This window comes from Herpailurus yagouaroundi, unplaced genomic scaffold (genome assembly GCF_014898765.1).
Source record: "Herpailurus yagouaroundi ecotype Mexico unplaced genomic scaffold, PumYag 246, whole genome shotgun sequence".
NCBI lineage: Eukaryota > Metazoa > Chordata > Mammalia > Carnivora > Felidae > Herpailurus > Herpailurus yagouaroundi.
In genome coordinates, this window is record NW_024412463.1 from 12,435,548 (window position 1) to 12,450,655 (window position 15,108).

A 15,108-nucleotide genomic window follows, 5' to 3' on the forward strand; every position below is an offset into this window, starting at 1 on the left:
GTGGGTGCTGGAGCAGGGATGGGTCAGGAGTCCAGAGGTGGGTGGTGGGAGCTGAGGGGCACTTTCAGCCCAAAGTGGAGTCAATGCTGGAGCTGGCGTGTGCTGGTCCTCTGGGCTGCAGACCACCCCCCTCCGATCTCCCCGCCCTGCACGGCAGAGTGTGGGTGCCGTGCTCCACGTGCTGGCTCCAGCCTCCATCGGTCTTCCCCTGATCCCCAGCCTCCGCGTTTTGCTCTGGTTCTTGCCGCACGCCCTGTCCGAGGTCCGTGTCTCAGCCTCCTCTGCCCTGCCGTGGGACGTGAGGGGGCATCGTCAGAAGCTGCCCAGCTCTGGGGAGAGTGAGCAGAGACTGCAGGAGGGGTCTGAGAGGAGGAAAGGCACGTGTGGGAGGAAGAGAGGTGCAGAGCCGGAGTGCTGCCTGGCCTGCATCTGGGGAAGCAGGCGAAGGGCCCTGCTGGCCGCCCGCAGCATCTGCACGCCGGGGTCCGCGCTGGCTGGGACCCCTTCACAACCCACACCCCTGCCCCAGGAAGGTGTCCGGGCTCCGGGCTGGCCTGCCACAGAGCCTGTGGTTGGCTGCTCTGCTGCTATGGCGGTGCCAGCTTGCAGCTTCTCTCCCTGCTGTCCCTGGGGGCATTTCGGGGTCGGGTCACTGTGTTCCGGCTTCTGCAGTGGACTGGGCCTGGTACCTGCCACAGTGGGGCCGGGAGCCAGAAGCCCAGTTCCACAGGAGGCTGCCCTGGGGCCCTCGGGTGTTTTTTAGAGGAGAGCCCTGGTCCCGCCAGCCTGGACGAGGGCTCCCGAGTGGCCGGGTTAAAGCAGCTCCCCAGAGGGTTCCTGGGGCCCTGGGAAGGTCCTGTGCCCCTTCTGGAGCACCTTTCTGCCCTGGACCACCTGGCTGTCCAGCCAGCAGGGTGTGGTGCTCATGGGCTGCTATCCCAAGGGAGGGGCCCTGGGTCTGTCAGGTGGCGCCGCCATCCTTCCTGTCTGCCCTGCCTCTGCTCTGTGCTCCCTGCACTGTTGACATTTGGGGGTGGGGGCGGGGAGAGAAAGCAACTTGGTGCCAGACTGAAGCCTACTAGTAAGACAGATGCTCCCAGGGCACGGCCTCGAGAGTGTCTGGGATGGTGGTGACGGGCTGTGGGACTGTGCACCCCCTCCAGCCCCGTAACCCCCAAGTTCCCAGGGATCCCCTCTCCTATTTATCAGTCTCAGGCCAGCAGCCACCTTCTGAGGTACAGGGCAGGGCTTAAGGTCTGGGGTCCTTCCCAGGTGACCCTCAGGCTGACAGGGCAGGAGTTCTCTCTGGTGAGTCCCTGGCGGGGGGGGGGGGGGGCCCCCGTCTTGCCCCGAGGGAGAGTCTTGGGGTGGCCGTGGCCACTGCTCACTACGTGGGAGCCATGCTGTTCTGGGCGTCCCTCTGGGGTCTGCGGGGACTCAGTGCGCCTGAGGACACGTCTTTACTCCTGCCTCCTTCCCCAGAGAAGAGCCTGGAGCAGGAGCTGACCACCTCCATCCTGGACATTGAAGACCTGGTCAAAAGCGGGAACAAGCACAAGTAAGACCCCCCCCCAGCCAGGCAGCAGCCACCGCGTCCTCCGGGCGGGTTCTGGCAGGACGCCATGAGCCGTGGTCCTCGTTGCCTCGACTGGTCATAAAGCCAACAGTTGCTCAGTGTGAAAAACGGAAGTGTCTCTGAGGAACACAGGCAGGGAAGGCGTCACCACCGTGCTGACGGGCAGCTCTGGCCTCCTGGAGGACGCACTGTGGCTTCCAGCAGCCGGTGGGCAGCGCACCTGCCCTCCCCACTTGGCCCGTTCCCACAGGACGTGCCTGCCTCTCTGCTGTGTGTATCAGCCTCTTACGGCTTCAAGGCTCCGAGTTGTGCCAACATGGGGCTCAGCGTTTTCTTTCTGACTGCCTCAGCTCTGTACCCAGGAATAGCACTGGGGTTTTTGTTTATGTAGAAATTTATTTTTTTTTTTTTTGCTTAAAATTTTTTTTTAACGCACATTCACTTATTTTTGAGAGGGCGTAAGCAGGGGAGGGACAGAGGGCGAGAGACACAGAATCCAAAGCAGGCTCCAGGCTCTGAGCTGTCAGCACAGAGCCTGATGCGGGGCTTGAACCCACGGACCACAAGATCGTAACTTGAGCCAAAGTCAGACGCTTAACCGACTGAGCCACCCAGGCGCCCCTGTTTATGTGGAATTTTCAGTCGGTGACCCAGTCGAAGTCCCTGGTCAAAGACTCAGGTGTGAGTTGTGGGCCCTCCCACCGTCCCCAGGCTCCGGCTCCTGTCTGGGCCCCGTGCAGCACGAGGGCTCCTTCCTCACGCCTGCCCCGCAGCAGGAGCCCCTCCAGGGACCTGGTCCCCCCTCTGTGGTGCTCACGGCGCCACCTCCCTGCTCCCCACAGGCTGTGCCCGTACTACCTGTCTCGGAACCTGAAGCAGCAGGCTGACATCATCTTCATGCCGTACAACTACTTGTTGGACGCCAAGGTGAGCCGTCTGCTCGTGTGGCTGCCGAGTGCTGACGTCAGCGGGTGTCCCTGGCCTCACGGGGGCCGGTGGGGCCTTTGCTCGTTCAGTTCCTGAGACTAGACCCTTCCTCAGGGCAGCAGGCGGGTGTGGCTGCAGTAGCCACGGTGCTCGCGTCTGTCAAAACCCAACCACACACTTAAAACGGGCACTTTGTTTATGGAAACGTCAGCGGCAGTGGAGACACAGAAGTTCTAGTCCTAGACCCCAGCCACGTCACCCCGCCCCACCCCGAGGGAACGCTAGGCCGAGCCCCGCTTTGCTCCTTCTCCGTTCCTCGGGTGTGTGGCGAGCGCGGTGTGGGGTCGCGTACCTGCTCCCTCGTGCCGTGTGTGTCACCAGAAGGGCCACCTGAAGTCCAGCTCAGCGGCGGGTGGGTGGAGTGGAGGGGATTGCCCGCGGCTCCGGCCGTGCGGTGGTGATGCTTGGGGAGGAGGGGGAGGGCCGGCCCACCCCTGCCTGCCTCGTGCTTCTTGGCTCCAGCTCTGCGTCCTTCCCCCCTTGGTGCAGAGCCGCCGGGCGCACAGCATTGACCTGAAGGGGACGGTTGTGATTTTCGACGAAGCTCACAATGTGGTGAGTAGCTGGGTGGCCGTTGGCCACACCTCTCCTTTGCCGCCTTCCTGCGGAGAGCAGTGCAGACCTTTCCGAGCCCCAGGCGAGGCACACCGTCCGGCCCCGTGGCCCACTTCCACCTGGAATCCCCCCCGGTACCCCCCTCCCGTCTGTTTTGTTCTCTTTGTCTCTCAGTGGACGCCTGGCCTGATGCTCCCCGTTGGTGGCCATAACCAGACTCGGCTCAAAGAGGCCACCTCCTGGCCCCTCTCTCTCACCTGCACCCTGCCTCACATGTTCCTGTGACCCCCGCTCAGGGCCTGTGTTTCCAGGAATGGCTGGCCTTGGCCAGGGCACTGGAGGAAGGCTGCTTGGGTGCTCTGGAGCCTTGCGTCCTGGGACAGTGGTGGCCACTCTCAAGCTTCCGCTTGGTTCCAGGCATTGTTATGGGGGACGATAGGTCCAGTGGGCCAGATAGAATTTTTGAGGAAAACCAGGAATCTATATTTTTAAAAAAAACTTTTTTTAATGTTTATTTATTTCTGAGAGCATGAGTTGGGGAGGGGCAGAGACAGAGGGAGACACAGAATCCGAAGCAGGCTCCAGGCTCCAAGCTGTTAGCACAGAGCCCGACATGGGGTTAGAACCCACGAACCGTGAGATCGTGACCTGAGCCGAAGTCGGTCGTTCAACCGACTGAGCCACCCAGGCGCCCCTCTCTATTTTTTTTTTTAAAGTTTATTTTGTTTTAGTAATCTCTACACCAAATTTGGGGCTTGAACTCAATCCTCAGATCAGGAGTCGCATGCTCTTCTGACTAAGCCAGCCAGGTGCCCCCAGAAATCTGTATTCTAATGGCAAATTTTCTGCTGACGAAGTTTCAGACACTCGTGTGGTTGGATGGCCATCTTTGGACCAGTTTGTGACCTGGCCTTAGAGACCGTGGAGGGGGGACTTTGGCGGGGCGGGGGGCCCCCCCCGCCTCCTGGACCCTCATCCGCACCTTGGCTTCCTGGACCCCCGAGTCCCTGCCCCGTTTGGCTGTAGCGTGTATGCTGGTCTCTCAGGAAAAGATGTGTGAGGAGTCGGCATCCTTCGACCTGACCCCCCATGACGTGGCTTCTGGACTGGACGCCATAGACCAGGTCTTGGAGGAGCAGACCAAGGTGGCACAGCAGGGCGAGTTCCACTTGGACTTCAGTGCGGACTCTGCCGCCTCAGGTGAGTTTGCAGGTGGGAGACGAGAGACGAGACAAGCTGCCCGGTGGTCTCCGGTCCCAGCGCCTTCTTCAGTCGTTTGGGGGACAAGGTGAACTTCTTTTTTCTTCAACGTTTTACATTTGAGAGCAAGAGAGAGGGAGAGCAGGAGCAGGGGAGGGGCAGAGAGACAGAGATGAATCGGAAGCAGGCTCCAGGCTCCAAGCTGTCAGCACAGAGCCTGATGTGGGGCTTGAACCTGTGAGCAGTGAGATCCTGACCTGAGCCAAAGTCGGACGCTTAACTGACTGAGCCCCCAGGCGCCCCAAGACGAATTATGTTAGGAGGGTCTTGGGGCTTCACGGAGCAGGGAGTGGGTGCCCGCTGACCGTTCCATCATTCTCTGAAGACCTTTCCACAGTTTCCCAGCGGTAGAGACTCCACTGTATAAAAATGAAAACTACACGTGTTAACTGTGAAGTACGTCATTTATCAAAGACCCGCTAGCGTTACTCGTATGTGGCTTACTCTCCTCACAGTCCCCTCCCGGTGTTTTCCTGAACACAAGGGTAATTGTGCTGGACGTGCACGTGTTTGGTGGCCACGGTTAGTTTGCGTGGATCCGCTCCACGGCCTCTGTCAGTGGCTGACAAGGTCACAGCAGGACCGCTCTGCCGTAGGCACCTCCCCTGTCTGGTTGCTAGAGGTTTGGGACGTTTGCGCTCTGCACGGTGGCGTCTCCAGAGGCTTTGCTGTGTCGTGCCGTCAGGCTCGGGGTGCCGGCGGGGGCAGCTGGAGCTTCCTCTTTGCGACCGGAGACTGAACAGTCTCCAGAGGGAGCAGAGGCCCCCCTGCGGGCTCCATGCTCCCTTCTTGCCCAGGGCACCTGCGTCTGCCCTCTCGGTCAGGCCTCCGCTGGCTTGCCCACAGCCCCGCGCCGATGGACGGAGGGTTCGTAAGCGGCGCTTGTGTGGTTGGCACAGAAGTACTCAAATGTTTTGGTTTGGACCTTTATGTTCTTAATGCTTTACTGAATTCTGGGCGCCTGGGCGGTTCAGTCAGTGAGGTGTCTGACTTACGGTTCATGAGTTTGAGCCCCGCATCGGTCTCTGTGCTGACAGTGCACAGTCTGCTTGGGATTCTCTCTCTCCCTCTCTCTCGGCCCCTCTCTGACTCACGTGCACACTCTCTCCCAAAATAAATAAATGAAAACTTAAATCTAAAAAAGTTAAAGTTAAGAAGAAACCTTACTGATTCGTCTTCCGGTGAATGTTTATCGATGATTACTGTATTAGAAATGGAAACTAAACAAACAGGGACTAAACAGGTCACAACGATGTATTTGTTCTTGTGAGTAACGAGCCATCACGCGTTACGTGAGGCTCCAGGGCTGCCGTAACAACACGCCATAAGCCGGGCGACCTGGAACAACAGGACCCCCCTACCCCCCTCTCCCCGCCCCTGCCCTGGGGCCCAAGTCTGAGGCCCACACGTCGGCTCCACACTAAGGCTCCTGAGGCGTCTGGGGCGTCTGTCCAGCCTCCAGCCTCCGTTGCGTCTTCACGCGGGTTCCTCTCCCGTGTGTCTGTGTCCAAATGTCCCTCTTCTTGTAAGGACACCGGTCACGGAAGTAGGACCCACTGTCATGCACAGTGACCTCATCTTAACTTGATCATATCTGCAAACACCCTGTTTCCAGATACGGTCACACTCACAGAGACCACGGGTTAGGAACTGAACAGATCTTTTTATAGAACGTGGTTCAGTCCGTGGCATGTTAACACAAATAATGTTTTGTTTCCCTTCCTTCCTTCCTTTTCTTTCTTTATCTCTCTCCGCTCCCCTCCCTCTTCCTCCCTTCCTTCCTTCCTTTCTTTTGAGAGAGAGAGACAGAGAGAGAGAGAGCACGAGCAGGGGAGGGGCAGAGAGAGAGGGAGACACAGAATCCGAAGCAGGCTCCGAGCTGTCAGCACAGAGCCCGAGGCGGGGCTCGAACCCAGGAACTGTGCGTGAGATCATGACCTGAGCCAAAATTGGACGCTTAACCGACTGAGCCACCCAGGCGCCCCAAGAACGTTTTTCTTAAAAAACGACTGTATTTTAAAAATCGAAAGAGTGGCATCTTATGATGGTTAAAAAGATCTGTTTAACAATCTGGCTTTGTCAAAGGTGGTTGGGCCGTAACTTTCTGCTTTTGCTCTGATGCGGTACCGCCCATCACGTGCTGTGTTCATTTCCCGCTGCTGCTGTAGGTAGAGCCGGCAACGCCGGGCAACACAGATGTATCGTCTTCTAGGTCTCCCGAGTCCGTCCAGGCCGGTCCATCCGAGGGGAAAGGCGAACTGTGTGTCATGCTGAGGGGTGGCGTTGTCATGAAGACAGGTGCGGCCCTGCAGGCCCCCTGAGCCGGTCTCGGGCTCCAGGTCCCTGAGCCTCACAGGAGCTTGTCTGCCCCCATGGAGCCCTGCCCGTGTGTACCTGTTTCACATTTTCCCTTCATCAGAACTGCTGAATCAGAGCTGTGTTCAACGCCCGAATGCACGTGTGTTTGAGTGAACAGCTACGTGTTTCTCTGCGAGGACACCTAGAAGTGGATTATCTGGATGGATGGTCTCATGTTTTTCTTAAACCTTGTTATCTTGAGATTTTTATTTTCAAGTCTGTGTCCTCTCAGAACTCTCCAAAGCGCAGTGACTTTGTCATAGTGTCTCAGTGTCCGCCATGCGACGTGCCCCCTCAGCACGTGGCTTCAGACTGCTCTGCGTCCGCGGAAGTGTCCTGGCCTGCCGTGCTCAGCTCTTGTTACGGGCTCCGGTTTGGTTTTCTTCTTCGGGGACGCGTTCCGAGCCTCCTCTGCCTCAAGGTCTTTCCTGTGTCTTTCCTGACTTGTAAAAAATTGCCCCCTTTCTCCTTCTGTTTCTCTGAAGTCGCCGTGGCAGGCGTCCACTTTGGTTTTCCTTCCGATTTAGTCTCCGTTTTTAAAATCATCTTTTGTTTTTCTCCTGTTTCTATTTGAGTTCTGTGGACGGATGATCTCTTTTTGTGCGTCCTTCCCGATACTCTGTATCTCAGCGTTTGTTTCCCAAGAACAAGGACACTCTCGTGTGGCCTTGCTCTGATCGGGAGACCAACATCGATAGTGCACTCTTGTCAAGAATTTGTCCAGCCGTCCTCACTGTAGCCTGAGACACAACCAGAGGAAATGTCGTGGTCTGGGAGCCACACCGTGGCCGTGTCTCTGTGGCCCGAGAGCTGTGGTCTGGACAGATGTCCTCTTCTGTGGCCTAGATACCTGTGAAGAGAAAGGTTAGTTACATTCGACGCCCTGCACTTGGGACGTGTGAGATGTGCCCGCGTGACTCCGTTCAGGACCGCCCACAAGTGCCGTGCCCTCGGGCTCGTATCACAGACGAGGCTCGGCACGTCTGTGTGTGCGTTGTTGGTGACGCCAACTTTGATCACTCGGTAAGTGACGACTGCCGGATTTTCCTGCTATGAAGTTTCTGCTCTTCCATTTGTAATTTCTAAGTAACCTGTGGCGTCCGTTCGCGATTCGTCTCTGAAGTAACGATTACCGTAATGTTTGCAAAATGACGTGTCTTCTTACCCCTGGATGCCGCTCATTTCTGAATTGGAATTTCCCCGTGTGGAAGACTTTGCTCCTCTACACGGCAGGGCAGCGTCCTTCCCGTGCGTGCGGGGTCGCGGGCTCCACGCACACGCTCCAGTCTGTCTGAAGCCGCGCGTCTCATCCTCGCTTTCTCCCCGTCCGCGTCGGTCTTCCCATCCATTTTGTCTTGTTTTTATTTATTTGTTTAAGTAATTTCTACACCCAGTGTGGGGCTCAAACTCAGGACCCTGAGGTCTAGAGTCGCCAGCCGGGAGCCCCGATCCATCCTTTTTATGTATTTATTTACTTTTAATTATATTTTTTATTTTTTAAAATTTACATCCAAGTTAGCATCTAGTGCAACAATGATTTCAGGAGTAGATTCCTTAGTGCCCCCGACCCATTTAGCCCATCACCCCTCCCACACACCCCCCCCCCAGTAACCCTCAGTTTGTTCTCCATATTTGTGAGTCTCTTCTGTTTTGTCCCCCTCCCTGTTTCTATATTATTTTTGTTTCCCTCCCTTATGTTCATCTGTTTTCTCTTTTAAAGTCCTCATGTGAGTGAAGTCACATGATTTTTGTCTTTCTCTGACTGACTGATTTCTCTTAGCATAATACCCTCCAGTTCCATCCACGTAGTTGCAAATGGCAAGATTTCATTCTTTTTGATCGCTGACTAATACTCCATCGTATATATACATCACGTCTTCTTTATCCATTCATCCATCGGTGGACATTCGGGCTCTTTCCACACTTTGGCTATTGTTGATAGTGCTGCTATAAACATGGGGGCTTTTTTTTTTTTTAGAATTTTTTTTTTTAATGTTCATTTATTTTTGGGAGCGAGCGAGTTGGGGAGGGGCTGAGAAAGAGGGGGGACAGAGGAGCCGCTGCAGGCTCCAAGCTGTCAGCACAGAGCCCAATGCGGGGCCCTAATTCACAAACCGTGAGATCATGACCTGAGCTGAAGGCAGACGCTTAACCGACGGAGGCACCCAGGTGCCCCCCCACCCCCATCCTTTTTTTGATAGTGGAAAAAGCTGGCTTCTGTTTTTCCCAATAGTCCACTTACTTGTTTTATCCCGGAATACCCAGACGGTTGTTTCTAAACCGCTCACGCATCCGTGATAACGGCAGGCTTCCTCGCCAGAGCCGGACGCTCGCTCGTACCCGTTCTGTCGTCGGCCCAAGTGTGCAGCCCGCGTACCGTGCCCTGGGGCTCGGCTGTGCCTGCAGCTCCACTGTCGTTTCATCATCCTCTCCGCTTCCTTTGTTCTCCTTTAGATTTCACTTCTTACGCATTTTTCTCCCTCTGTTGATTTTATCACGCCTTTGCTATTTCTTGAGCATTTGAAATGTCAACGTGGGTCCAGAAGTCCTCGTCTACTCGAGAAGTGTCTTGTCAGGCTCTGGTTTATTCTGTCTTGGGCTATATTTCCCCACGAAAGCAGCAGATACAAGCGTGTGTTGCTGCCTCCCTCTTCTCCCCTGCACGCAGGGCCGTGTGCTCCTTGGAGACGCGTGTTTGCACCTTACTGCTTTCGTGCCTAGCATGCGCGGCCAGGGCCTCCCCTTGCAGAGGCTCCCTCCTCCTCGGCTGCCTGAGTCCCCCTGTGGATGTCCCATGTCCGTCTGTATGGCATCTAGGCTGTTCCCAACACCCCCGGTCACAAACGGCGCCGTGAGGGCAACATGGCACACGCGCTTCAGGGTCAGCTCCGGGATCCGGGGCTGCTGTCGACAGGGAAGCATGCTGTTGGGCTGTTGAACCCTGGGCCCCTCATCACTGGTGGCAGGGGACCGTTTGCACTCCCACCGGCAGTGGCCAGAGGTCTGCGTCCCCACAGCCTTGGCCACAGAATGCGACGTTGGGCCTTTTCATCCTGCCGGTCTAATAGACCGGGCTGCGGTGTGCTGTTCATTTGCTTTCCTTCCGGGAGTGAAGTTGAAGGCTTTTTCAGTCGTTTCAGGAATGTGGATTTTGTTCTGGGAAGGGCTGTGCTGTGGGTGTGGAGTGGCTGATATCTTTAGTTTTCATGTGATGTCCTTGTTCTGTCCTGGAAAACCACGTGACACCAGCCACCCCCCCACCCCCACCCCCCCCCCAGCCAGCTCTCGTCTGTGAGTTTCTCAGACTTTCCTTGAGCTTGAAAAACCTTGACAGTCGGGAGGAAGGTTGACAAGGCCTTTTGCAACATGTGCCCTAATCGGATGCATCTGATGTTTCTCTCAGGGCTGTGCTGGGGCTCCCGGGCTTGGGAGAGTGCCCTTCTTGTCCCGTCTCGCCAGCTGTGTGTGACTTAGGACCCTCGGCCGGGACCGCCAGGCGAGCCCCTTTGTGTGCGGGGCCTCTTTGCAGTCACCGGTTTCTTCTCCTTTCCACCCCGCCCTCCCTGGAAGGAGGCCGCTCAGCACAGCCCACACCTGGGGCCCGTTCCCCTCGGTGTCCCTCTCTGGGACTGCACACAGGCCCGTGGTCTCAAGTGATGCCAGCTGGGGTGCCCGGTGGGCTTAGTCGGAAGAGCGTGTGATGCTTCATCTCGGGGTTGTGAGTTTGAGCCCCACATGGGGTGTAGAGATTTTTGTGAATAAATAAAACCTTAGAAAAAAAGACGCCAACTAACAAGCACAAAAAAAGATAAATTGGACATCATTGAAATTAAAAACTTAAAAAAGAATTTTTTTAAGCTTATTTTGAGAGAGAGAGAGATGGGGAGGTGCAGGGAGAGGGGGAGAGAGAGAATCCCAAGCAGGCCCCACACTGTCAGCGCAGAGCCCAATGTGGGGCTCGAACTCATGAAGCCATGAGGTCATGACCTGAGCCGAAATCGAGAGTCAGGTGCTTAACCAACTGAGCCTCCCCAGATGCCCCTGGTGATATTGTTTTTATAGGAAAAGCAGAATAGATGCTTGTTTTTTTTTTGTTTTCCTTTATTTTCCCAATTTTCATATTTGGGAGTTTATTCTCGACTGCTTATTGGTCCCTTGTCCCCCTCAGGAGAGTAGGGGTTTTCTGTTGAAAAAAAATTTTTTTAATGTTTATTTATTCTTAGAGAGAATGAGCAGGGGAGGGGCAGGGAGAAGGAGACACAGAATCCAGAGCAGGATTCAGGCTCCGAGCTGTCAGAGCAGGGCCGGACGCGGGGCCTGAACTCTTGAACTGCAAGATCGTGACCTGAGCCAAAGTCGGACGCTCAACCGGCTGAGCCCCCCACGCGCCCCTCAGGACAGTAGTTTTAACGTCATCAGTGGGTACTTGTGTTTCAGCACGGTCTGCTCTAAGCCTCATCCTCCCTGAACTCGGGGTCCCATCTTTGGCCGTTAGCGTGGCCCCGCCAGGCCTTGAGGGAGACTGGGATATTCCTCACCTGTCCTCGCTTTTCCTGTCCCTCATCTGGCTCCAGCCAAGTCTCCAAGCAGTCCTGGTTTCCTCTCGTGGGAGATCTGATCTCGCAAGAGCCACGATGCGGGCGCTGGGACACTTTGTAGCTGGGTCGTTGTCCTGGGCCTCCAGCGAGCATCCGAGTGTGTGTGTGCTCCCGTGTCCCTAGAGGTGAGACACCGCCAGCTCACACCGCTGCTTCCGGCCTGCGTTCGGGCTGCAAGGGTTCAGAGCCTGTTGGACTGGTCTGTGCGAACCTCCAGACCACCACGACTTGGGGAAACTGGCAGGAATCCGGCCCGAATCCTGTCTCCAGGATGCGGTGCGTGGCGGTGGAAAGTGATTGTGCGTTTGCCGCTCTCCCAGGGCTGCGCCTGGAGTTGGAAGACCTCGCCAAGCTCAAGGGTGAGTGCTGCCCTCCCCTGCTGCAGCGTGGCCGGGCGGGCTGCACCTGACGACCCCTTGCCCACAGTGATCCTGCTTCGCCTGGAGGGGGCCATCGATGCCGTTGAGCTGCCGGGGGACCAGAGTGGTGTCACCAAGCCAGGGAGGTAAAGGACAGTGGGTGTGCCCGGCTCTCCTTACAGCGCCCAGCTGCCCTGGCCCCGGCCTCTCCAGCTCTGGCCCAGCCCTTGGGCGACAGCACAGCCACCCTTCAGAGTGAGGAGCTTCTGTGCGCATCTTCCCGCCAGCCTCCTCTTCCGGCCGCCCGTAGGCCCGGATGGCTGGCCGGGGTGCCCAGGACTGTGGTCTCAGCAGCCCAGGGCACCTGGCTTTATTTCCTAAAGGCAGGCGAGGGATCGTGGCCTGGGGCCAGTGGTAGCTTTCCTCAGGGCACAATTGACAGCTGTGCTGGGATCCAGCCTCAGGTTCTCGAGGTGTGGAATGTCCTAGAATGTGCTGGAGCACTGCTGCCTGCCTTCTTCCTGAGCCCATCTGTCACACTGTGCTCAGAGCCTTGTGGGACTCCCACTTGCTTCCCAGCTGCTCCAGGCCCTTCGGCCTTCACGGCCCAGTCGGCAGGGCTTACCTGCCTCCCAGAGCTGCCCTGTGGGGCCTTGCCTTTTCCTTCACACTCAGGGCTCTGAAGTTTGGCCTCCTCTCAGGGGGCGGCCCCGGGCCCTGCCTGAGCCTCTGTCCTCTGCAGCTACATCTTTGAGCTGTTTGCCGAAGCCCAGATAACCTTTCAGACCAAGGGCTGCATCCTCGACTCCCTGGACCAGATCATCCAGCACCTGGCAGGACGTGAGTCCCCATTGGGCCCCGCGGCCACCTTGGCCCCCACACTGGCCTTGACTCGGGGCCGTAGCCTGCTGCACCCCCAGGCAGGAACGTTGCCCCCAGATCCCCCTTTCTGCCTGGGGTGTTGAAGCCTCGCTGCCGTTCAACGGGCATGTGTTTTGTAAAGCATGTTCCCTGGTCAGCCCCGGAGGGGAAGAGTGCTGAGGCACCTGCCAGGCGACTGAGCCACGGGTCCCGCCAGCCTCTCCCCTGAGCCCCCCGCGTCCCGTGTCCACCCAGAGGCTGTACCGTGGGCCCGCTTCTGCTGGGTGGGGCCTTGTTCTCATCTCCGACGGTCACTTTGCCGTGCTCCTGGGCCCTGGGGTGGCCCAGCAGCCTCAGCCTCACTTGAGCACAGAGCCTGCTCTCATCCTGCCCCCCGGAGACGTTCTGACAGCAGTGTGGGAACTGCCCCCCGGCAAGGGCGCGCCCCACACCAGCACTGGGTTGAGGCCAAGCTTGCTCGTGGCTCCTGAGGGCGGAGGGTCCGGGGCCTCCCCTGGCAGAGGTGCGGGATGGCCGGCGTCTGCTGCTCCCACAGGTACGGGGCCGTTCACCAACACAGCGGGGCTGCAGAAGCTCTCAGACATCATCCAGGTAGGGTGGGCTTATGGCGAAGGTACGGCTTCTCCTTTCCTGACGGGGGTCGAGGGGTGCCTCCTTCTCCCAGGTTTGGGGCAAGGCCAAGGCGCCCACACCACGTGCTTCAAATCAACACCTGAAGCGTGTCTCCTCTTACCTGGAGGTGCTCTGCGAGGCCTTAGGGGAGCGGGCCGTGCTTGGCTGCTCTGGGCACTCAGGTCCAGGGTGGGTTCCCCGGGGGCCGGGGGGCGTGGGGGCCTGGCGGGGTCCCTTGGGTTTCAGGCAGGCTTAGTGGCCACACCGTCCGCCCTCACCTTTTCTCAAGTAATTTCTTGAAGCAGCTTTTCAGAGGTAAGTCAAAGCATGAGTCCATCACAGAGTGAGAGGCCATCGACTCTGTCTACCCAGCCCCGTTGTCTGGCCACTGGGCCAGCCCACCCAGAGAGGCATTCAGATACTAGGGGTGAGTGCGTTTGGGCAATGCCTGTGAGCCCAGGTGGGGCCCGTGGGGCTGGCGTTCAGAGTCGGCAGGCGCGGCCAGCATGTTCTCTGGGCCAGACTGGCCTCACTCTGGCCTCTGGGATCCACTTTGGGGTGAGGGCAGCCCCTCCTGGCGCATGCAAACCCCACCTTTCCCTAGCCAGGCCACCAGTGGGGACATCACACATCTCAGGGCCTGTGGACACGGCCGCCTCCTGACCCCCAGGGTGCTGTCGTGTGTCCAGCTAGCTGTCTTTGGGTCTGGCTGAGCCACTTCTCAGCTCAAGTGGACAAGCCAGGGTCTGTTTCCCTCAGTTGAGTGGCTGCCGGGCCAGCTGTCGAGGACTGTCCCTTTCTGAGGAAAAGGACCCTATGACGAGGGCCCCACTAGCCCTTTCTTAAGAGGACTCTTGGTGCTAGTGGTCCTTGCTGAAACAAGACACAGGAGGCTCTGTGCTCTGTGGTGCTTCTTCACACCTGCATGGCCAGGCGGGGGAGGTCCGACTGGGGTTGGGGGAGGCCAGGCTGGGAGGTCCGACTGGGGTTGGGGGAGGCCAGGCGGGGGAGGTCCGACTGGGATGGGGGGGGAGGGAGGAGGAGCTAGGAGTGGGTGATCCTGCAGCCCAGGGAAAGGCAGGTATACGTCCCCCAGAACCACTGTGATCTGGTACCTGGGGCTCCGTCTCCTTGAGTGTGAAGTGTGGGTAGGTGTTGTCCTGGGGTGCCAGGCCCTGCCTTGCTGTCCTCCCAGCACTTCTCTGAGGCGCTCCAGACCACTGCTGCCTGGGGCCATGGCCCCTTGTGACTGTCGGGTCTCTGGGTACCCTGGCCCCTGTCTGAGACTCCTGCCAGGCGGGCCCTCTCCTCTGAGCTGCTCCCTGCGTGTACTCCCCACTGATCTCAGGGTCCCTGCAGATGAGCGGGCGCTGGGCTAGGGCTGCTGTCCCCTCCACAGGTGCCCTGAGCTCAAACCCGGTCCCACGCAGCCCCCTCTGCTCCCCAGATTCTCCCCCGCAGACTCACTGGAACCCAAGCACCCCTACCCCATTGGTTTGGAATTTCTTTTGGCAGCCGCTCTCAGTGGGCCTGGCAGATGGCTCCGTGTCGCTGCCCGCCCGGTGCTGCCTGTAGGCCAGCTTCTCTCTCTGGTGTGTCCCTTCCAGCTGGAGGAAGTGTGACCGGGCTCTTGCTCCTCCCAGACCTGACTCCTGTGGGAAGGGGGTGTGCTGGGCTGGCCCCGGGGCTGCAGGGGGTCAGTAGGCTGGCCAGACAGGTAGCCCATGTCACAGGCCGCACTGAGAGCACCCCCAGGCGGGCTGTAGAGCCTCGTACCTCCCGAAACTCAGATCCCCTCAAGGTAGGGTGAGAAAGGGGGTCTGCAGCCCACACAGACAGAGGCAGCCTCAGGAGGGATGGGGCAGGTGCAGCCTGCCCTGGGGCGGCGTGAGACCTGCTCACCTGCAAAGCCGTGGACAGG

At 58.1% G+C, this 15,108-nt stretch overlaps 1 protein-coding gene across 13 annotated transcripts in view; it reads left to right on the forward strand.

Moving 5' to 3' along the window:
• Positions 1 to 15,108, forward strand: part of RTEL1 (regulator of telomere elongation helicase 1) — a 31,519-nt gene that overhangs the window by 5,597 nt on the left and 10,814 nt on the right. For 12 of the 13 annotated variants that reach the window (XM_040459915.1, XM_040459914.1, XM_040459917.1 and 9 more), the window contains exons 7-14: positions 1,483 to 1,558; positions 2,419 to 2,503; positions 3,053 to 3,118; positions 4,165 to 4,318; positions 11,655 to 11,693; positions 11,761 to 11,839; positions 12,436 to 12,533; positions 13,111 to 13,166. In XM_040459915.1, the coding sequence (XP_040315849.1) occupies positions 1,483 to 1,558; positions 2,419 to 2,503; positions 3,053 to 3,118; positions 4,165 to 4,318; positions 11,655 to 11,693; positions 11,761 to 11,839; positions 12,436 to 12,533; positions 13,111 to 13,166 (653 nt within the window). Of the gene's footprint in view, positions 1 to 1,482; positions 1,559 to 2,418; positions 2,504 to 3,052; positions 3,119 to 4,144; positions 4,319 to 11,654; positions 11,694 to 11,760; positions 11,840 to 12,435; positions 12,534 to 13,110; positions 13,167 to 15,108 lie in introns of those variants that run through there. The other variant, XM_040459926.1, reaches the window with a different exon arrangement.